The sequence below is a fragment of the Paramisgurnus dabryanus genome, chromosome 6 (genome assembly GCF_030506205.2).
Source record: "Paramisgurnus dabryanus chromosome 6, PD_genome_1.1, whole genome shotgun sequence".
Taxonomy (NCBI): domain Eukaryota; kingdom Metazoa; phylum Chordata; class Actinopteri; order Cypriniformes; family Cobitidae; genus Paramisgurnus; species Paramisgurnus dabryanus.
Genome location: NC_133342.1, coordinates 22,352,567 through 22,375,672, shown reverse-complemented (window position 1 = coordinate 22,375,672; position 23,106 = coordinate 22,352,567). Strand labels below are relative to the sequence as shown.

At 35.7% G+C, this 23,106-nt stretch overlaps 2 protein-coding genes across 2 annotated transcripts in view; one reads left to right on the top strand and one right to left on the bottom strand.

Annotated features, from left to right (window-relative positions):
* abca4b (ATP-binding cassette, sub-family A (ABC1), member 4b) overlaps positions 1-11,736 on the top strand; it is a 43,180-nt gene extending 31,444 nt beyond the window's left edge. Inside the window, exons 32-50 of the mRNA XM_065276095.1 lie at positions 68-162; positions 252-284; positions 987-1,092; positions 1,200-1,274; positions 1,514-1,683; positions 2,398-2,575; positions 2,679-2,794; positions 2,886-3,033; positions 3,179-3,302; positions 5,004-5,133; positions 5,248-5,368; positions 5,516-5,578; positions 5,678-5,784; positions 8,639-8,780; positions 9,025-9,159; positions 9,251-9,354; positions 9,513-9,605; positions 9,733-9,982; positions 10,381-11,736. Of these exons, the coding sequence (XP_065132167.1) occupies positions 68-162; positions 252-284; positions 987-1,092; positions 1,200-1,274; positions 1,514-1,683; positions 2,398-2,575; positions 2,679-2,794; positions 2,886-3,033; positions 3,179-3,302; positions 5,004-5,133; positions 5,248-5,368; positions 5,516-5,578; positions 5,678-5,784; positions 8,639-8,780; positions 9,025-9,159; positions 9,251-9,354; positions 9,513-9,605; positions 9,733-9,982; positions 10,381-10,509 (2,319 nt within the window). The 3' untranslated portion in view covers positions 10,510-11,736. The remainder of the gene's footprint in view (positions 1-67; positions 163-251; positions 285-986; positions 1,093-1,199; positions 1,275-1,513; positions 1,684-2,397; positions 2,576-2,678; positions 2,795-2,885; positions 3,034-3,178; positions 3,303-5,003; positions 5,134-5,247; positions 5,369-5,515; positions 5,579-5,677; positions 5,785-8,638; positions 8,781-9,024; positions 9,160-9,250; positions 9,355-9,512; positions 9,606-9,732; positions 9,983-10,380) is intronic.
* A 2,310-nt stretch (positions 11,737-14,046) lies between these two features.
* On the bottom strand, positions 14,047-19,035 carry tecrl2b (trans-2,3-enoyl-CoA reductase-like 2b). The gene is made up of 12 exons (XM_065275383.1): positions 18,813-19,035; positions 18,442-18,493; positions 18,310-18,354; positions 17,640-17,743; positions 17,420-17,535; positions 16,663-16,768; positions 15,429-15,501; positions 15,306-15,349; positions 15,158-15,215; positions 14,796-14,884; positions 14,543-14,588; positions 14,047-14,454 (listed from the first exon to the last, which is right to left on the bottom strand). The coding sequence occupies exons 1-12, from the start codon at positions 18,975-18,977 to the stop codon at positions 14,327-14,329; spliced, it is 1,026 nt and encodes a 341-aa protein (XP_065131455.1). The 5' UTR covers positions 18,978-19,035; the 3' UTR covers positions 14,047-14,326.
* Positions 19,036-23,106: the final 4,071 nt, after the last annotated feature.

Genomic DNA, 23,106 nt, shown 5'->3' with positions numbered 1-23,106 from the left:
TAAATAGCAATTATTTAAACTGATCTAGGAACCATGAAATGTTATAATTTTGTGTTGGTCTATGTAGAGAAAAGAGCCGACGGGAGACATTTTGCTTGACTTTACAAACAGAAATATTTCTGACTACTTGGTGAAGACTTACCCAGGTCTCATCAAGAGCAGGTGAGCTTAATAAAGAAACCATAATGTGTTGGTATTTATATATTTTATTGTAATGTTTTGTAATGACTGCTGTTTCTCCTCATGTGCAGTTTGAAGAGCAAATATTGGGTAAATGAACAAAGGTAAAGTTCTGGTGTCTTTATTAAGTTTAGTAATTTAGTATGTTGATGTGGTCGCCAGTGTTGGGGTTAACGCATTACAAGTAACATGCATTACGTATAATAATACTTTTCTGAAGTAACCAGAAAAAGTAACACATTATTTTATAAAACTACACATTAATATTTGAGTTACTTCTTTTAAAAAGTAATGTGAGTTACTTTTCAGTTTAATTAATTAGATTTAAAAATAATTGTGTACGGAATTAAACTGAACGTAAACACGTAGAATTACGCACTCTTTGCATGCGCATCTAAGCCGTTACAGTTTGAGTGAGAAAAGGAGATGGCAGGCCAGAGCTTGACATTTTTTGATGAAAATATGCAACTTCTCAGTCATAAAAAACACCTGCAAGGCCTGAAAGAGATCAAGCCTCAGCCAAGTAAGAAAAAGTAACTTAAAAGTAACTTAAAAGTAACGTAAGTATTACTTTCCATGAAAAGTAACTAAGTAACACAATTACTTTTGGGGAGTAACTTAATATTGTAATGCATTACTTTTAAAAGTAACTTTCCCCTACACTTGTGGTTGCCGATATTGTCTGTCTGTGGAAATATTACTCACAATTTAATAATTTAAACAATTAATAAACACTTTATTATTGAAGTTTTTTTGCTACAAATTTTCCCAGAAATTTTCATATTATCTCTGGTATTATTTCTCAGGTACGGTGGACTCTCTGTTGGTGGACAACTGCCAATTCTTGATGTGGATCCTGAGGAGATCCAAAATGCTCTGTCTCAACTTGGACGTATGATGAATATTTCAGGGGTTTGTTATTCTGTTTGCGCGGATTAAATAATCATGTGATTATGAAGCATTTGATAACATTACTTTCTGCTCTATACTCACACAAATAAATCATTTCTGATCCTTAGGGTCGCTATTCAAAGTTTGCCATGCAAGAAATAGGAACTTTCTTGCGCTACATGGAGAGTGAGTACAATGTTAAGGTAGGTTAATCTTCCTACATTATGTAAAAAAAGTGAATAATACGATTTCTTTTTTATAGGTAGGTCACAAAAACCAATTTTATTGTATTGTAAAGATATGAAAATGTTAACAAACTGGCATCTGAGAAAATTACCTTTTAACTCAAGTTTGAACAGTAAATCAATTATTTTAAATTTTCATCATATAGTGCCATGTTTAATTATCCACTGAGGACTTTTTGTGCTCTTTATCATAACAGGTGTGGTATAATAACAAAGGTTGGCACGCCATGGTCTCGTTCCTGAACGTGGCTAACAATGCTATTCTCCGAGCTTATCTGCCACCTCACGTCAATCCATCAGATTATGGCATTACTGTCATCAACCACCCACTTAACCTCACTAAAGAGCAGCTCTCAGAGGTCACTGTGTGAGTGTCATATTAAGATATCTTACAGTATAATCAAAAGTGATTCTTTAATTCAGCATAACGGCGCATTCACACGGCGCGTAAGCATTGACGCTTCCCATTCACTTTTAATGGGTGGCATCAAGCGTTGGCAAAGTGAATTGTGGATCCGTCGGCGCCGTTCACTGCCATTGCTCGTGGCAGAAGTTGAACATTTCTCAACTTTTCAAGCGGCAACGCGAGCGTCAGCCAATCAGATTGCCTTATGCAAATAACCTAGGCAGAGCCAGCCAATTACGTTTTTGGAAGACCTGAGCATGTGCTGCGGCCCCTGTGATTGGCTGTTGGCCACGCCTCAGACAAGCCTTCCGTTAAGCGTTAACGTTTAGACCCCTTGTGAATGCGCCGTAATTGATTATAAACTTAAAAAAGTACTTTAAGTAATATTTACATGGTGCTGACAGAATTACAGTAATAATTTTATAATTAATAATCTGAATTAACTTCAGGTCTTTTTAATATGTAATTATAATAACTTATCATGTAATTTGTTTTTGCAATAACAATTTTTATTTACGTGTTTGATTGACATGTTGTGTGGATAAAACTTAAAATAAATGAATAATTATGTACTTTTTGCCGAGCTCATGCTATCCAAATTATACCATTTCGTCTAAGTTCAGGAAGAGGTGAATTTTGAAACTATGTAATAAAACATATTTTGTTCTTCCACAGTCTGACCACATCAGTGGATGCAGTGGTTGCCATCTGCGTCATCTTTGCCATGTCTTTCATTCCAGCAAGCTTTGTCCTCTACCTCATTCAGGAACGTGCCACCAAGGCCAAACATCTGCAGTTTGTTAGTGGAGTCAGTCCTCTGGTCTACTGGGTTGCCAACTTTTTCTGGGACATGGTGAGATTCATCAGCAGGAATGCGAAATTCAGTCATTTTAATTTGTTTAATGTTTTTGAACTGCTGTTAGATGGCTCGTATCTTTTGCATTTGTTTATGCCAGATAAACTACTCTGCCAGCACGGCGATGGTTGTGGGTATTTTTGTGGGTTTTGATAAGAAATGCTACACATCACCCACCAATCTCCCAGCGCTTATCACACTGCTGTTTCTCTATGGGTCAGGTTTTTATGTTCTCTAAGGTTTATGATTAATAAAAAAAAAATGAACAGTTGATCACAACAGTGATTTCTTTCTGTGTTGTATGCAGGTGGTCAGTGACGCCCATGATGTACCCCATGTCTTACATCTTCAGAATTCCCAGCACGGCATACGTGTCTCTCTCCTGCATTAATCTCTTCATCGGTATCAACAGCAGTGCCATCACTTTCATCTTAGAGCTCTTTGAGAATAATAGGGTAAAGTTCACACACTTTCGCAATTTTCATACACAATTTGTTGCTTAATAAAGCCTTAAAGTTACACAAAAAAAAAAAACGATTTTTGCTTGAAATCCATGTCTACCTTGTATTATAATTAGCTTTTTTCCTCACAACTTTACAGTCTTTGCTGATGTTTAATGCGGTGCTGAAGAAAGTGTTGCTGATCTTTCCTCACTTCTGTCTCGGTCGAGGACTCATTGATATGGCTATGAATCAGGCTGTGACTGATGTCTATGCTAGGTTTGGTAAGCTTATGAAGTCTGCAGGATCAGATAACAGACATCAATTTGCATTAAAGGGCACATATTGTGCCCATTTTTACAAGATGTGATAAGTCTCAGGTGTGCCTAGAATGTACAAAAGCTCAAAATACCCCACAGATCATTTGTTATACCATGTCCAATATAGATATTTGGGTAGGAGCGCAAAACACTGTTTATATATGTGTATCTTTAAATGCAAATGAGCTATTGCACACACTTCCTTAGCCGCATTGACGCTACAGTACACAATAAGAAAAGCTTTTGGGTAAAATTAACCAGTCAGTCAGTGGCCGTGGGTGGGAATTTATCAGTGTGGTGTCACATAAGCAAAAGAAACAAAACTTTTGGTTTAATGGGTGGATTTTTTTTATTAAAGTGTTGTTGTGTTCACACACTGCCAACACACATTTATGTCTAAACACCTTGTAAAAGTGGATTTAGCATAATATGAGCCTTAAGTAATTTTCTGTGTTAAAGACTTTTTTCAAAGACAGAATTGGTTTTAAATGTTTGATTTTTTTGCATGAGTGTCTTACAAACCACCAAGCTAAAATCCACATTGGGTTTGATTATAGTATAGGATTCAAGAGCGTTTTGATGTCATTTTTTATTAGTGTACAAAAAAATAAGTGTCTGTAAAAGTGACTTTTATTTGTAAAATAGCTTCAGTAGTATTTTTTGTAACACTTTACTTGAAGGGGTGTGCATAAGACTGACATGACACCTTTATAATCATGACATGACATGTGTCATGAACATGAAGGAGATTTTATGCACGTTTATGACAACTGTCATTAAGTGTCATTTGTTAATGCAAAGATGACATTGTTTGAGATGTCTTTGTTATGACAACTTGACATAAACCAATACATCATAACCTGTCATAAATCTGTCATAAACATGACATAGCAGAATAATGATCAAACATAAAATGTCATTAAGTGTTAATACTATGTCATATAGTTTCATAACAGGATCATGAATATTTTTCTTGACCTCAACTTCAGTGGTACAAATTGAACTTGTCATTAAAATGTCAATGAGTTTTAATGTTTTAAATACTCTCTCAAATAATTTTAAATACCTTAACAAAATGCAAAAGACTTAAGTATAATAAATGGCTTTTACACTTAATGACATTTTAATGACAGATTATATTTGTTCCACTGTAGGTCAAGAAAAATATTCATGACACTGTTATAAAACTATATGAGAGTATTTACACTTAATGACAATTTCAATTTGTATCAGTGGTAAAAAGTGGTCAGTTATGTTGTCTTTGTAATGTCAAGTTGTCATGACTAGTTAGGATGTATTGGTTAATGTCAAGTTGTCATAACAAAGACTTCTCAAAGAATGTCATCTTTGCATTAAAAAGACATAATTACGAATGATACTTAATGACAGTTGTCATAAACGTGCATAAAATCTCATTCATGATCATGACACGTGTCATGTGATGATAATGAAGGTGTCATGTCAGTCTTATGAACACCCCTTCAAGTAAAGTGTTACCGTACTTATCAGTAGAGACTAAAGTCTTTCAGAATGGTAGAATTATTTGATTTGTATATCTGCATGTGACACTACTCACCAAATGTTATCACCTAATATTTATTAACCTGTCTGATAAGGTTTATGATGGCAACTTCCCTTACTTTTTGGATCTCTGTTTTGGCACAGGGGAGGAGTTTGCAGTGGATCCATTCAAATGGGACTTTTTAGGGAAGAACTGTGTCTGCATGGCTGTGGAGGGTTTTGTGTACTTCATCCTTAATCTGCTCATCCAGTACAAATTTTTCCTTAATTACTGGTAAGGAAAAAGAAGACATTAATATCCTGAAGATATTAAGCTCACACTTTTTATATTTGTATCCAATATTAAAAAAGATTTATTATTACATACCAACTTTACCTTTGTCATTAGGGTGTCTGACAGTGTGAGAGGTCCCGTTAAAGATGAAGATGCTGATGTAGCTCAGGAAAGAGAGAGGATTAACAAAGGGGGAAACAAGAATGACATTCTTCTGATCCGAGACTTGTCAAAAGTGAGTGGCTTAGTAAAACTGTACTGATAGTACTAATAGTGAACTAATGTTTACACAACTTGGAAAATCTTAGCCAATTCAGAGTAAAATTGAGCTTTTTAAGCATCGTTTAAGCATTGGATACTAAGGTCTGCTGTCTCCTCATAGACGTACAGGGGCAGAAAAAGGCAAGCTGTGAGCAGAATCTCTGTGGGAGTTCCTGCAGGAGAGGTATAATGAAAAAACTTTATCTTTCTTTTTCTATTTTTTAAAACTTGATGTTAATAAACTTATTGCTCTTATGTAACAGTCAGCAAATGTTTTTTGTAGTGCTTTGGGCTGCTTGGTGTGAATGGTGCAGGTAAAACCACAACCTTTAAAATGCTGACTGGAGACTCAGATGTGACTTCAGGGGAAGCATCAGTAGCTGGATACAGGTAATGTACAAATTCACTAGATAAAGTAAATACTAGACAATTATAAATAAAAACACAGTCACCATTAAAAACAATCATGTTGATACAATAAAAAAAAAATTTTTTAGGGTAGAATTCACAAAACATTTGGCCTAAAATATAATATTTTCTGATATTTACTAAAAAACCTGCAACACAGTATAACCAGGGTAAAAGTATTTGAAGAGTTTTGTTGCAAAACTAGATAACTTGGTTTGTTTTCATTTAAACCTTCATAACTTAACAAATACAGCTAAGTAGCAGTAGCACGATAAAACAAAATAATAACATAATAATAAACATGTTTTGACAAAAATATTAAAAACGGAGTTATCTCGTTTTGCAACGAAACTCTTCACTTGTATTTTTTATTATATATTGTGCCTTATAAATTAAACTTTAGACAAAGCTGTTTGTGTGTAACATTGTGCTATTATTATCCACAAAGGTGTTTTGTTTAGTGAATAAAATGCTAAAACTACATCATGTGCAAATGAACGCTGACTCAGTACATACAGTACAGTTAAAGGAACAGTATGTAGGATTGTGGCCAAAACTGGTATTGCAATCACAAAATGTGTGGCTAAAACTGGTACTGCAATCACACAGCTGGTGGCCAATATACCAAACGACAACATAAACATCAGTTGAGGACTGCAACTCCACTTTTTAAATAACAATATCCTGGCCGGACTGCTGTTGTCAGTGATATACAGTCTTGTTCAAAATAATAGCAGTACAATGTGACTAACCAGAATAATCAAGGTTTTTAGTATATTTTTTATTGCTACGTGGCAAACAAGTTACCAGTAGGTTCAGTAGATTCTCAGAAAACAAATGAGACCCAGCATTCATGATATGCACGCTCTTAAGGCTGTGCAATTGGGCAATTAGTTGAATTAGTTGAAAGGGGTGTGTTCAAAAAAATAGCAGTGTGGCATTCAATCACTGAGGTCATCAATTTTGTGAAGAAACAGGTGTGAATCAGGTGGCCCCTATTTAAGGATGAAGCCAACACTTGTTGAACATGCATTTGAAAGCTGAGGAAAATGGGTCGTTCAAGACATTGTTCAGAAGAACAGCATACTTTGATTAAAAAGTTGATTGGAGAGGGGAAAACCTATAAAGAGGTGAAAAAATGATAGGCTGTTCAGCTAAAATGATCTCCAATGCCTTAAAATGGAGAGCAAAACCAGAGAGACGTGGAAGAAAACGGAAGACAACAATCAAAATGGATAGAAGAATAACCAGAATGGCAAAGGCTCAGCCAATGATCACCTCCAGGATGATCAAAGACAGTCTGGAGTTACCTGTAAGTACTGTGACAGTTAGAAGACGTCTGTGTGAAGCTAATCTATTTTCAAGAAGTCCCTCTGTTAAATAAAAGGCATGTGCAGAAGAGGTTACAATTTGCCAAAGAACACATCAACTGGCCTAAAGAGAAATGGAGGAACATTTTGTGGACTGATGAGAGTAAAATTGTTCTTTTTGGGTCCAAGGGCCACAGGCAGTTTGTGAGACGACCCCAAACTCTGAATTCAAGCCACAGTACACAGTGAAGCGTGGAGGTGCAAGCATCATGATATGGGCATGTTTCTCCTACTATGGTGTTGGGCCTATTTATTGCATACCAGGGATCATGGATCAGTTTGCATATGTTAAAATACTTGAAGAGGTCATGTTGCCCTATGCTGAAGAGGACATGCCCTTGAAATGGTTGTTTCAACAAGACAATGACCCAAAACACACTAGTAAACGGGCAAAGTCTTGGTTCCAAACCAACAAAATTAATGTTATGGAGTGGCCAGCCCAATCTCCAGACCTTAATCCAATTGAGAACTTGTGGGGTGATATAAAAAATGCTGTTTCTGAAGCAAAACCAAGAAATGTGAATGAATCATGGAGTGGAATAACAGCTGAGAGGTGCCACAAGTTGGTTGACTCCATGCCACACAGATGTCAAGCAGTTTTAAAAAACTGTGGTCATACAACTAAATATTAGTTTAGTGATTCACAGGATTGCTAAATCCCAGAAAAAAAAATGTTTGTACAAAATAGTTTTGAGTTTGTACAGTCAAAGGTAGACACTGCTATTTTTTTGAACACACCCCTTTCAACTAATTGCCCAATTGCACAGCCTTAAGAGCGTGCATATCATGAATGCTGGGTCTTGTTTGTTTTCTGAGAATCTACTGAACCTACTGGTAACTTGTTTGCCACGTAGCAATAAAAAATATACTAAAAACCTTGATTATTCTGGTTAGTCACATTGTACTGCTATTATTTTGAACAATACTGTAAGTATTTTAAATTAAAATGATTTCTTAATGTCTAGTGACATTTCAGGGCCATTTAATGATTAATTGATATACATTTCTTACATACTGTTCCTTTAAAGGAAAACACCACCGTTTTTCAATATTTTACTATGTTCTTACCTCAACTTAGACAAATAAATAAATACCTGTTTTTTTCAATGCGTGCACTTAATCTTTGTACAGTGCGTAGTGAATGTGTTAGCATTTAGCCTAGCCCCATTCATTCCTTAGGATCCAAACAGGGATTAATTTAGAAGCCACCAAACACTTCCATGTTTTCCCTATTTAAAGACTGTTACACGAGTAGTTACACAAGTAGGTATGGTGGCACAAAATAAAACGTTGTGATTTTTTAAGTGAATAAAAATGAGATGTTACTGCACGCTAAGGCCGAAGTGAAGCTTTGTCTAAAGTTGAGGTAAGAACATAGTAAAATATTGAAAAACGGTGGTGTTTTCCTTTAATTCACCTCTTAATGTTGGGTTCAGACACTAAAAATGAACAGTGGTTTTCCGCAGTATTCTTACCAACATCCTGGATGTGCATCAGAACATGGGCTACTGCCCTCAGTTTGATGCCTTAGATGAGCTGCTGACGGGGAGGGAGCACCTGTATCTGTATGCTCGCCTCCGCGGTATCCCTGAGTCTGAGATCGGCAGAGTGAGTATCATTTACCCCTATACTCACTTTTTTTCTTTCTTCTGAGAAACATAAAAGAAGATGTTAGCAGACTCTCAGACATTTCAATACATCGAGTCTCAATTTCAATTTTGAAGCTTGACAGCTACTGGTCACCATGTCCTTTATTCTTACATTTCCGTTTGCGTTTCATAGATTAAATAAAAATCATGCAGATTTGGTATGATTCAGTTAATATTTATAAATGATTGTATGTTTTCTGTAGGTGGCGGAGTGGGCCATTCAGAAGCTGGGTCTTTCTGAATATGCAGGCCGATGTGCTGGTACCTACAGTGGTGGCAACAGGAGGAAGCTGTCTACTGCTATTGCCATGATTGGCTGTCCTCCTCTGGTGCTACTGGTATGCGTATTCATCTTCATTCTTTTTTTAGTGGCGTTCAAATAAGAAAACATCCATTGGTCTAATTCACCTATTGTATGTGAATAAACAGGATGAGCCAACTACAGGAATGGACCCTCACTCTCGCCGGTTCCTGTGGACCGCCATTCTGAGTATCATTCGTGATGGAAGGGCAGTCGTTTTGACATCTCACAGGCAAGATCAAGTTTCCGAGACATTTTTGTTGTTGGTCAGTGGTCTCAAGTTTATTTAGTATGATTTAAAACCTATGAAATATATATTTGGAGGGTCCACTGTACAATTACTTAAAAGCCTTGCTTAAATTTTCCCTAAATAACTTTCTGCATTTACAGCATGGAAGAGTGTGAGGCCCTTTGCACCCGTTTGGCCATCATGGTCAATGGCACATTTAAATGTCTGGGAACAATCCAGCACCTGAAATACAAGTAATTAATCTCTGGTAGATTCAATCATAAATCACGGATGTAATCATCATGCAGTATTACCACTGCCCCTTAATTGCTTACCGTAAAACTTAAACTGTTTTACATTTTCGGCTGTGCTTGTGGACAGGTTTGGGGGTGGTTATGTGGTCACGATGAAGATTAAAGCTTCAAAACCAGGCCTGTCTCCAGACCTGCTCCCCGCTGAGTCCTTCATGGAAAGCAGCTTTCCAGGATGTATACAGCGGGAGAAACACTACAACACGTTACAATATGAGATCGCCGCTGCTTCGCTGGCACGAGTCTTCCAGCTAGTGTTGGCCAATAAAGAGAGGCTGAATATTGAAGACTATTCGGTGTCACAGACAACACTAGACCAGGTAATGTAAAACTTTGAAATAAGACCTAACACCATGTCATATCTCAGGACCCAGTTGAAAAAAGTGCACTAAAATACACTTTTTTAAGTGCAGTAAATGTACTATTTTCACACAATAATTTTGAATTCTTAAGATAAACTTTAAAACATCTTCGTGTACTCTAAAATACACTAAAATTAAGTATGTATTATAAGTGCATTGAAGTACTACTAAAGTAGAACTATACTATTAATTAGTATATTTGTAGTGTATAACTTTTATTTAGCACAAAAATAACAATGAACTAATGTACTTGCAGGTATTTAAGTACAATTTTTAGTACATTCAAGGATACTTTATTTTTACCTGGGATTAGCAGATACTGACAGGACCAACCACTGTTTTGTGTTGTCTTATAGGTGTTTGTGAATTTTGCCAAGCAGCAGTCAGGAGAGGATGACAGTTCCCCCTCTCAGCCCAGAGCATCAGGGTTAAAGCGTGATAAAAAGATCTCACCGCTACGTAAAGTTGTGACCAAAAGCAGATAAAATAAGCTAAAAAATATTATGCTGTTTTGTTTATAAAGCTCCTTAAAGCCTTGTATATAAGAATTTATACATAGACTGCATTTCATTCGGTTCAACAATAACACAGATATTTTAATAATATTTCACATTTTTTAACCCTTGTCCGGCAGCCCATGTAACATATTGCATGAAATGATACTCCACATAACAGAACCAAAGACAATTCTCTACCTATTTTTTATTCTTTGCTAAAAATAAGATGCCATTAACAGAGTAGATTAAACAATATAGTTGCATTAATATTGATAAGTTTTTAAAAATAAACATTTTGGGACACAAAAGCATGGTTGCTTTGAGATTTTTGTAAACTTAAATTTTTATATTTCAGTAAATATAGTGTATCATATCAGTTTTTTATGTACCTTTTTTGGTAACACTTTACTTAAAAAGGTGTTCATAAGACTGACATGACACCTTCATTATCATGGCATGACACGTGTCATGACATGAAGAATAATTAATGCACATTTATGAAAGCTGTTATTAAGTGTCATTTGTTCAATTATGTCATTTTAATACAAAGATGATATTGTTTGAGATGTCTTTATGACAACTTGACATTAACCAAAACCTTCACACTTGTCCAGAAAGACTCAGACCTTAGTATAACAAATAATACATTCTAACAAATGCTGGGTTATAATTTGGGTTGTAATTTAACCTATGGTGGTTGGTTATAAACCCAAAATTTTAGGGTATTTTAATCCACCGTTGGGCCAGATTATACAAATTTTCTGGATTAATTTAACCCAACAGCTGGGTTTGTCCCTTTTTGACCCAGCATTTTTAGAGTGTTAAAGGAACAGTATGTAGGATTGTGGCCAAAACTGGTATTGCAATCACACAACTGGTGGCCAATACACAAAATGATAACATAAACATCAGTTGAGGGCTGCAACTCCACTTTTTAAATGACAATATCCTGGCCATACCACTGTTGTCAGTGATATAAGTATTTGAAATGAAAATTATTTCTTAATGTCTAGTGACATATCAGGGCTATTTTATGATTAATCGATATACATTTCTTACATACTGTTCATTTAAATGGACAGGCCTTCAATTCTAAAGTCACCTTATAGACTAAATACATGCTGTGTTATAACTTAAATAAAATTTAAAATGACTGAAAACACATTGTTGTAAGTGAAAAGAAATTTTAATTATTTAAGATATTTAATTATTTAAACTATGTTTTGAAAACATTGACTTTAAAAAAAAAAAATTTTTGTGTAATCTATTTTTTATTATTTTCCATTATTGCATAACAGTGATTAAACAGATATACCAAAATACACCACGGTTTGTTAAAAATAAAAAGTAAATAAATAATTAAATAAAGGAAAGGGGAGACTTTGCTTTATTAATTCTTGCTGTGGAGCATTCTAGCAATGCAATATTTTTAAATTCTATAAGCCAAACTTTAAAGGGATAGTTCACCCAAAACAGAAAATTCTGTCATCATTTACTCACCCTCATGTTGTTACAAACCTTTATAAATTTCTTTGTTCTGATGAACACAAAGGAAGATATTTTGAGAAATGTTTGTAACCAAACCTTTTGTGGACCCCATTTACTTCCATAGTATTCTTTTTTCCTACTATGGAGGTGAATGGGGTCCACGAAGGGCTTGGTTACAAACATTTCTCAAAATATCTTTCTTTGTGTTCATCAAAACAAAGAAATGTATGCAGGTTTGTAACAACATGAGAGTGAGTAAATGATGACAGAATTTTCATTTTTTGGTGAACTATCCCTTTAACTGCGGGGATCAACGGTTCATGCCAGATTTTAAAGAGAGTCTTTTTTGCAGCAGTTAAAGCAGTGTAACTTTTTAAGCATTTGACAGTTGCTTTCCTGAGAGAAGAAGATAAATGTAAAAATCTGATTTTCTACTACACAAGCATGCAGATGTTTTTTTATGTATGGTAATGGAATACAAAAATAAATCTGCATTTATAAACCATAATACATTGTACCATTGCATGCGTTGTTTAACTTGATGATCTAACAATCTTCACAATCATAACACCTCAGACCATCTCATGTCAAGCATATGTTTAACATTGCAAGATTTGTATCTTGACTTATTACAAACCTTAATTTAGAAGTCACCAAGTAGCCATTGTTTGTATTAGCTTTCCTAAATTTTGCTGTGTAACTGTGAGGGACACACAGCGACAAAGTGGCACGATTCATTTTAGTGGAGGGCTGGTGATTTCCGGCAACAAAAGCATCAGTGATAAAGTTGAAAAACCTTAAACTTTATGTAAATGATGACTGACTTTCGACTACTAATGGGAGTGAAGCATGGAGTTCACATCAAAACATGATTGGCTGCTTTACGTGTCAGTCATATGACTCTTGTGCCATCCTTGGTCATTGAAAGCGACCATGGTTCCCAGACCTTCAGTATTCTGCACAAAACTATTTCTCACTTCTCTTCATGCCAGTTTTTCTATAAATATCTCAGAACAAAGGTTAATGCTCTAAAACAATTAGCACAGCCATTCAATAGATTTAAATAACAACATAACAAAACTGTTTAATTTCACTCAATAATGAAGTATCACATTCTATTTAGCCAACACTTTAAAGCCAATACTGACATCGAAACAATCAAATGTTCAAATGAAATACCGGTTTGTTACCAGAACTAATTTAACGCCACAATGAGTTTTTAGCAAATCCCGGCACAGAAGCACAGAAGACAAATTTGAGGCAACCGTGGGTCACATTTAAACTTGGGTCCCTTGTGAGTGCATAGATACAAGCCAGTGGCAGCCACATACATCACAGCGTCCCCCAATGCAGTGGTTTTCAAACGAATGGTGCCAGGGGGCCCCAGTTTTATGACATTTTATGAAATGCATTAATTTATCATGAATTCTGTGTAATTAAACCTAAAATAATAAGGCGACTAACCAAAAGCACTACTTTTTTGTATAATTTAATGTTTTTTTATTAAAATGTTGAGTTTTAGAACAGTTTTTTGTCACAAATTTTCTTTGTAGGGGGCCATGAAGGAATGCATCGTACACAAGGGGGGCCACACGCTGAAAAAGTTTGGGAACCACTGCCCTAATGTGTGCTTCAGTTGACTTTCATCATTTACAATGTTTCTAGTTGCATTGTTAGAGATTTTGCAACTGTTTGCTATGTCTTGTCCAAAGAAGAAGTGGATTTTATTTAGAAGTGAATGTTTTTGTCAAAAAGGTGGATTTGCAGCAGTAGATAGTCAAATTTGTTACCAATGAAATGACTAAAAGTCAAATTTGTTACCAATGAAATGACTAAAAATGAAGTGACATTCGAGAAAATACGTAATTTCAGTTAGTGACTTTAAACCTTTTTATTGCCAAGTGAAATTACTGAATCTAAACATAAGAACCTGATAAAAAAATTAATTTAGAAAACATTTTAATTTAGAAAGTCAGATCTTTTCATGTCAGATCGTTTTGCATCTGAACTCTTATATAGCCATAAATGCAAAAATGTATTTATGCTATTCAAAACAATTATCTCTGTAATCTGTATGAAGTCAAGAAAAATGAGTTTAGTAAAATGACATGATGTTCAGATTAGTTATTGTTTTGAAAGCATTCACCATAGTTTGGAAAAATGTCTAAAATCATTTGAGACTGTAATTATTTATTATTACATTTGGCACATCAGAGCGTACATCACACAAAATAAATATTGAAGTAGTGTCTGAAAAATCAGCAGGCGGTGAGGCATCCAGTGGCTAAAGTGCATGTTGATCCTATGTTGTGGAGATCTAAAGGAACAGTGGAATGATGGCTGATCTCAGTATAGGATAGTCTTCAAACTGCTGGACATAAGTTTTATGCTTTGCTCGAGCCCATATAGTCATCTGAACGAAACCCAAAAATGTGAAAACTCCAACTGTGGAGATTTGAAAAAAAACCTGATTATTGATATGAAGCAGAACATTTGTAAAATATTTTCCTGTTTGTGATTGAACGCTATGTACCTGGAACACATTGTGTCATGACTGTGAAGCAGAGCCACGATCCAACCTGGAAAAAAAGTGCAAGTTGACTTTGTGTTATTAGAGACAAAACAGCCAAAACATTCCTCAAGACTCTTTTTAGCATCTTCCAAAAGCTTTCCACATGTTGAGATAAATCTCTCTAGAGGTGTTCACATAACCCCAGCTGTATACCCAAATGTTAAACATATCATTGTTTTTACACGAAACAGGTTAATTTTTAAAACTGACAAACCTCATATGTGTAGTTTGGGCAGGATACGAAGAAAAACAGCCAAGTTAGGGGATTCTTTGTGGGATAAGGGATCTCTGTAGGTCTGGATCCTGTCAATGTGTAAGATAAATGTAAAGGTATGCTGTAAATTAAATATCTACTGTATTTAGAAACTGTTTTAGAAGAATCAACAATTTAGCTTTCAGGCGAACACTTTTGAGCCAGGTTTTAATTTAATAGAGATATAGTTTCATATCACAAGCCCATTCCACATTCCTTTGTCAATGAAACAAAGCCTTTCAAAAATGATGCCTTGTTCCTAAAAATGGAAATTAATCACGATTGCTGGGGTTCATTGTCTGATAATTCCCACATGCACTCACCATTACAGCTTATTCGATTCAGAATCAGGTGAACGGAGAAGTTTCCACACTCGCAGATCTATTCAAAATGAACAGGAACAAAAAGATAAAGAATTATTAAATACTACAGTAAGTTATCTTATTGCTAAGGAGATTTTGACATACGTACCAAAAACATTGTCAGTGCAGAATAGATCTGAAGTCTCCCATAGACTGACAGAACAATCAGTTGTTAAAAAAAGAACACAAACCAATCAGATTCTCTGTATTGTTCAAAATAATGAGCACTTACATGGTGGGGTGTAGAGCGGATGGTTTATATAATAGGCCTGCCATGCGGCAAACCCCCAGTAGTATAGACAGATCTAAAGGTGAAGGAAGGTAAAAAAAACTTTAATAAAAAAACCTACACTATCCATATCTTACCTATGTCTTTTAGCTCTTTAAAGGGACACTCCACTTTTTTAAAAAAATATGCTTATTTTCCAGCTCCCCTAGATTTAAACATTAGATTTTTACCCTTTTGGAATACATTCAGCTGATCTCCGGGTCTGGCGGTACTATGTTAGCATAGCTTAGCATAATTTATTAAATCTGATTAGACCATTAGTCTCAAAGGGTTTGGATATTTTTCCTATTTAAAACTTGACTCTTCTGTAGTTACATTGTGTACAAAGACCGACAAAAAATAAAAGTTGCGATTTTCTATACTCTCATTCCGGTGTAATAATCAAGGACTTTGCTGCTGTAACATAGCTGCATGAGGCGCAATAATATTACGCAGTGGCCAAAAATAGTCCCATGCTATTGAAAGTTGCCAATGGGACTATTTTCGGGCAATGCGTAATATCATTGCGCCTTCTGCAGCCATGTTACAGCAGCAAAGTCCTTGATTATTATGCCAGAATGAGAGTATAGTTCCTACAACGATGCTAAAGGTCTAATCAGATTCAATGGATTATGCTAAGCTATGCTAAAAGTGGTAGCGCCAGACCCAAAAATCAGCTGAATGGATTCCAAAACAGTAAAAATCAAATGTTTAACTCTAGGGGAGCTGGAAAATGAGCTTATTATTTTTATTTTTTTTTTAAAGTGGAGTGTCCCTTTAACGGTAAAAGGTCAACTTTTCAACACTCTGCCAAACCTCTTTTAGTAATTTGAAGTCATTTGCATGTTTAGCATAAACCATTACAGTATATTATCACATTCACATGTGCAGGCAGTATATATGACTCCACCATATGGCTAAACCATATGTTTTCTAAGGGGTAAATGATCTCCTTGGGAATATTATACAGTACAACAGCCAGAGGAAACTTAATGGCAAGTAGCCAAACAGCCCCCCCAACCACCACCATACTTAGCATAGTGACAGCAGAGAACTTGTGCTCATAAACACTTCAGAAATATTTTTTATGTCCCCAGATAGAAAATATTATGAAACCATAGTGCATGTTGTTCATCTTAATAAAAGCATATTAAAATACACAAAATAGAAAAATGAATAGATTCTGAAATGAACATACCTGCATGATAGTGCGTAAAGGTAAAGTCCCGTCTGAAAAGCGATGGATGAAAATAGTTTCCACAAGTCTCTTAATGTAATGGAGAGTGTGGCACCAGCAGGCTAGTCTGTAACAGCAGAGACAAATGTAAACCAAATGCTACATTTTAGAATACAAGCATCACACAACGCTACAACTTCAAATTTGTTGAATGCATTAAATATTTTGTTTATCAAAGTAAATAAAAAAAGTGTTTTTCGCAACAAGATCTCACAGAAAGTCGTGTTATAGTCACGCAAAATTGTATTAATTTATTTGTGTCCATGGCACGAAATTCTGCTTTTTTCATGCGAATGTGCACAAATTTGTATAAATTAGTTTCTCGTGTCCATGGCACGACTTTCTTTTTGTGTCATTTTATGTATTGTTTACTCATTTTTTAAAATCATTGTCGCTTGGGGTTAGATTTGGGGTTTGGGTTAGGATGTACTTTTATGTATTGGTTTTTACACGTTTTTCTTCTGCTTTTAAAACTATTCTCGCCTGGAGTTTGGGTTAGGATGTCTAAAAATGTAACAGAAAGTGATTCGAACCCCAACCCCAAGCTACAATGGTAAGAAAACAGGAAAAACAATGAGAAAACAATACATAAAATAAAAAGTCTATTTATAGAAATTCAAGTAAGCCTTGAAAAAAGCTGAATTTTGTGCCACGAACACAAATAAATTAATAACATTTTTCGTGACTATAACACAACTTTCCGTGACATTAAACTCACTTGACAACTTTGAATGGACTTCGTGTGTAGTCGTACTCTTGACTGTAGATGTACGGAAGCCGATAGTAGAACAGCAAATAAATGAAAAGTGGACCGAGACACTCGGCCAGAAACACCTACAATTGGCCACCAACAAAAAAGCCTCTTATAGTTAAAAAACCATATTAACTCACACAACTTAAACATCTGAAAACTGTAAATGATGTATGAATTGCTTTACCATAGTCCACCCTATCTGTGGGCCGAGATCTTGAAAGAACATTGTTGCCGTTGTACCAACTGGTAGATCTTCCAACACGTCGTCATCACTGAGGGCTTCTCCCTCTGAGAAGTCATTAAAACATAATACTGTATATAATCATTATATAAATGCACCTTTAAAGACAGACAATTTGCAGTTTTGTCTATTACTACTGCTAAATAACAGTGCCGGACGGTGACTTCTTTTCGAGGGCGCTCGATGTGAAGTTCGTCACAACATCTATGTAGCCCATCATGTGTACGGTTCGTCATTTTTTTGATAAAACACTTGATGCACATGGTTTACATGACGCAACAAACACATATTTTGAAAACAGGAGCAACACACGACACTCCGAACACATATTTTGAATTTACACCCCTCGGAAGAGCAGTCACCAGCCCCACTGCTCAATATTACTGCTTTGTCTAGTATAAAATGATGCCTGATATTCTGACCGGAAATTAGCACACCCATATGGGCCATAGCTGTAGTGGATCTCAGTTTGCAAGAGCATCTTACTACTGTAATAGACTTCAATGTTTTACTTTTTGTATGTGTTACCATTATCTTTAAAGGTCCATTTAATGCATTTACTAACTTTCCTATAATCTTTACAATACATAGAATATAAACAAAACATGATTACCAGGATGCAGCTTCAGTGCTTGTCTTGATGGATAAAACTTGGGGTCTGCAGGTATTTCAACAATGACATGTGAATATGAATGAGAAGACAATGCAAAATCTCTTATAGGACAATGATAATAAAACCACTTACAAATCTTGTGCAATAGTGTTTTAATCTCCGCAATGGTGGCGTTGGGTTCCACCTAACAAAGATTAAAAAAAATGTTTTCAGACTAACACCCATAATAATCCCTCCAAAATACACTGTCCTTTGAGCCTGGCTTCAGTTATGATTACAAGTAACCCTATCTGTGAAATCCAGGTTAAAGTCGCATAATCTAATTATGAGATCATGAGCATCAAATTTTAATTTGACTCGCATAGATTTCAATGGCCTTACTTAGTTGATATTAAAGATATCAAGGTTACATTTTCACACAATGTTCTTTACATTATATAAGATGATTTCATGCAAAAACTGACTGGGTAGTCACAAATTTTAAGCCAGAAACTTTAACTCACCTTATCCAGGTAGCAGAGTTGCGCCTTGCTCTTGGGATCCAGAATCTCCACCTCAAAAAAAACGTAATTCTTAATCTTTTCTGTACCAGCTTTCAGGCCATGGTCACATCTGGTCTTTATAAAATGGGCTACGGTGAAGAGATCTCTTAAATCCAGACATTCCATGATGTCTGCTGTGGGCTTCAGATAAGTCCTGATTTTGGTGGCTGGTGCACTGATGACAGGTCAGTTGATAGGTGATCAGACCCTTTCACCCACGTGGTAATCAATGGCATGTTCATGATGACCTCATAGACGTATCTAATTTACTTTACAGCCAGCGGATCTTGTTGACATAGTTACATAATCTCTCAAGCTACCACATTTTTGGCTTTCAAACAACGTCAATCACAGTTTACAGTATGTTTACATGTATGTGTTAAACACTATGAAACGTTTCTGACACAAAGACTATTTTCCAGTAGGGCCTGGTAGATCGTAAACTGTGTTTGCAAAGGAATAAATACAGTTCGGTGTATATTCAAATGGACAGACGGCCTTGAAAAGACATAAGGGGCATGACTTAGATTTTGATCTGTATGCTGGTCTAAATTTGTCTCTGACAGAACAGTTCATCAGCCATTCTGTATGTTGCACAGGCTTTTGAAAATCCTTAACACCGTCAACTATCATTTCATTGATATTCTAGCCTTGATTTTCAGCTTTGGGTGAAGTGCAACACTAGTATCACCTACCATAAATATTGTTTTTAAAATTGGTTTTCTAAACACATACACCCATAGGATTAGGTTCGTCCTTGTTAACGCATTTTCCTCTGATTGAATAGGTAGGTTTGGGTTTGGGTATGGCTTTAGGTAAGAAGTTAAGTTTTTAACAGGAATGTTGTTACAGGGCCAAAATAGATTCAGGAATACATCGTGGCCAAACAATGCGACATGGTTGGGATCCTCAAAACAAAAAAACAAGGCTCAAAAACTGGTACCTAGCTGTCACTGGGATGGTACCCTATAAAAAAGTACACATTTGCACATAAAGGGGTTTATAATAGTTCATCAGAGGAACATATTTGTATCAAGAGTGCCTATTAGTACATCAAAGGTGCATATGGGGAGCAAATGTATACATATCTGTGCCTAAATGGTACATACTGTATACTGTATTAGGTTTTTTTTAAAGGGGTACTACACTATAGGACTGTTTCTTTGTGACATTTTTTGTGTTGACACTTTTTGGATGAATCAGTCTATAAATGCCCTGTAAAAAAATATTTGCTGCCTTAAAGGAACAGTATGTAAGAAATGTATATCAATTAATCATAAAATGGCCCTGATATGTCACTAGACATTAAGAAATCATTTTCATTTCAAATACTTATATATCTGAAAACAGTGGTCCTGTCAGGATATTGTCATTTAAAAAGTGGAGTTTCAGCCCTCAACTGATGTTTATGTTGTCATGTTGTCTATTGGCCACCAATTGTGTGATTGCAGTACCAGTTTTGGCCACAAGTTTTGTTATTGCAGTACCAGTTTTGGCCACAATCCTACATACTGTTCCTTTAAAATGTTTTGTTCAATCAGCTCAGAGTCATTTCAACTTACTATTATTTATCTTGACGAGAGATATCAACTATATTTTATAAGTTATAACAACTTTTCTCTAGTCAAGATAAATAATAGCAAGTTAAAAGGACTTGTAAATCTGAGTTGATTGAACAAAACAATTTTAGGCAGCAAAGAATTGCTTAAAGTACAGAGGTGGTAGATTGTAATTTAACATTAAAGAAAATGACACACTGACTACTAGCATCATGCAAGTAAACAAAGGCATCGCTAACATCTTAAACTAAACTGTATAAAAGAGCCATAGTAAGCATAACCACACACAAAGATAAAACTCCACAAATACAGTGTCATGCATCAACATAAAATACATGTTTTACTTAAATTTTGTCCTGGAGTTGCATGTATGTAATCATTTACCTCAAAATAGGCAACTCTATTAACGGATCTATGTCTTCTCAAGTCCGCCAGGAGAAAATAATGCCATGCAACTGTCTCCCAGCCTGTACAAGACTCAGTTTCTTCATTCATTTCATCCATTTTAGCTGAACTGACCACAACTCCTCATATCTGTCCTTGTCTTTTTGGAGTAAGATGTTACAGTATCAGACCACTAAATATCTTCTGCTGAATCCTGAGGACATCACATGGGAAGTAACTGGACCATTGGAAATAAACAGGCAGTTGTCTTTAGTGATCAATAAAGAGAATAATTAGCCAGGGAATTAAACGTACATCAAAAGGTGCTGAGTATGGGAGAGCTGCTAATTAAAGGGGACACCGCCCAAGTTTTAGGAAGCAAAGAGTTAATGCTGCTGTTAATACTGAAGTTATGTCATGTAAGATATGAGGTCAGTTCATAGACATAACATCATGATAACTGAACTGATTGAAAAGTTTGAGACAATCATGTTTTTCTGGATGTCAAAGAAAAGTGAGAAGTCTGATGATGGCCCTATTTCAGTTATAAGCTTTGAGCAATCATGTAATGCAGTCTTTGGCCGCTAGGAGACATCACACACTGTCTGTACAGTAGGGGATCTCAACTTTTACCTTCAAGGCTTTTAAACATTAAAGAAATATATTGTTTTTTGTCATGGCTTCTTGTTATTACTAATGATTAATATTAACATTTAAGACATTAGAGGAAAGACCAGTTTTTATAAATTACACGAGTAATGAAGACATGAAAGATTATTTTTTCCAAAATTATTTTTCAGCCAAAATTATTTTTGCAACCGAGTTGACCACCTACAGTACATAGGCCTACATGTTGCTAACAGTGGCAAATGAAAATAATAGTCCTGTCACTGTAAAAAACCTGTAATTTTATGCAATTTTGCAATTTAATTTGACAGATTTCAATGTTTTTTGAAATACAGTTAAAAATTGTAAAATTACAGATTAGAAATGTACACATCCACTGTGAAATTACATGAAAAACACATCAATGTGTTGAAGATTTTTTCATTAAAAATTATTTATATACATTATAACGTCATCATTTATACATTATATACATAATAATGGACCCTAATGTAAGAATTCTTCCAATAAGTGTTCGGGACTTGGGACACAATCATAATCAACTTGGGCATAAAGCGGTGGGGACATCTCCCTCCCACAAATTACGAGAGTGGGGCTGGATAATATTGTGAGTGCTGGCAGCCTAGGGACAGCAACCTTCAACCCGGTGACATGGCCGGCCCCTGTGGCCAAAAAAAACAGTCACCGTGAATTCTCCTGGTCCTCCGGCCAATCCGGGCCTGTCCTAGCTGTTTACTGGGGTGGTACCCTTTAGTTGACCACATACATATGCCTAAATGCTGCTAACAGTGGCAAATAAAAATAATAGTCCTATACAAAGAAGACAAAGGTGTAGCTATTTTTAAAATAATGTGAAGTTTGATATCCTAACCTGTCAGTGCTGTCATCAGCACCCATCAGACATTTTCCCTTCAGGAAATCTGCAGAGTGTACAGATCAAAAGCAGATGCTTTTGAAATCTGACACAAGATTTAATCAGCATTTCTTTCCTGACCCTCATTTCCATGGTCAAAGGGAACGAGAACTTTCAGATATACTAAAATTAATTTGAGAAATTTCCTCAGCTAGTCAATATTTTAAATGTTTGATATTGGAGACATTTACAAAAAGACAGCAAATACTGACTTGCACTTCTTTAGCAACTGTATATTCAGTTGACCGCAGACCACAAAATCTTTCAAAGGGTTTATAAAACTTGCAGTGAAAACTCAAAAATTGTATTAAACCATATCAGGAGACAGTATAACAAATCATAGTGCACAGTCACTGATCACATTTTCAACTTTAGTCAATATCATTAATAAAAGTTAGAAGCTAATAGATGCACACTTTTCACCAATGTGACATGGTACAGGTATCATTCACCATGTCTGATGAATTCAAACCCATTCTCACTGACACCAGAAAACCTAAGCAGTTTGATACGCATGAAAGTACTGCTGCTTGGTCACACAAAGTCCATTTCCTTTTTTTGCCCCATTTATCTTTGTTCCTCTGTTCTCGTCTTCAAAGTCTGAATATTTGGCAGCCTGCGGAGAAGGGTTGTTGAAGTGCTGGCCTTATATGCTGTGCTTGGTCTGTCTCAGTCAGCACCTGCCCTAGCTTTGATAAGGGGTGACAGTCTGTCCAAATCATCTGCCCAGGATCTGTCAGTCAAGTGGGCAGTGAGACACCCGGAAAATCAG

What these genes read in the sequence shown, in the direction of transcription:
- tecrl2b (XM_065275383.1), bottom strand. Translation starts at nt 18,977, where the DNA reads ATGGAATGTCTGGATTTAAGAGATCTCTTCACCGTAGCCCATTTTATA. An exon ending in CTTTACGCACTATCATGCAG is followed by an intron (nt 15,502 to 16,662) that starts GTATGTTCATTT and finishes CTTCACCTTTAG; the next exon opens with ATCTGTCTATACTACTGGGG. An exon ending in CATGACACAATGTGTTCCAG is followed by an intron (nt 14,455 to 14,542) that starts GTACATAGCGTT and finishes AAATCTCCACAG; the next exon opens with TTGGAGTTTTCACATTTTTG.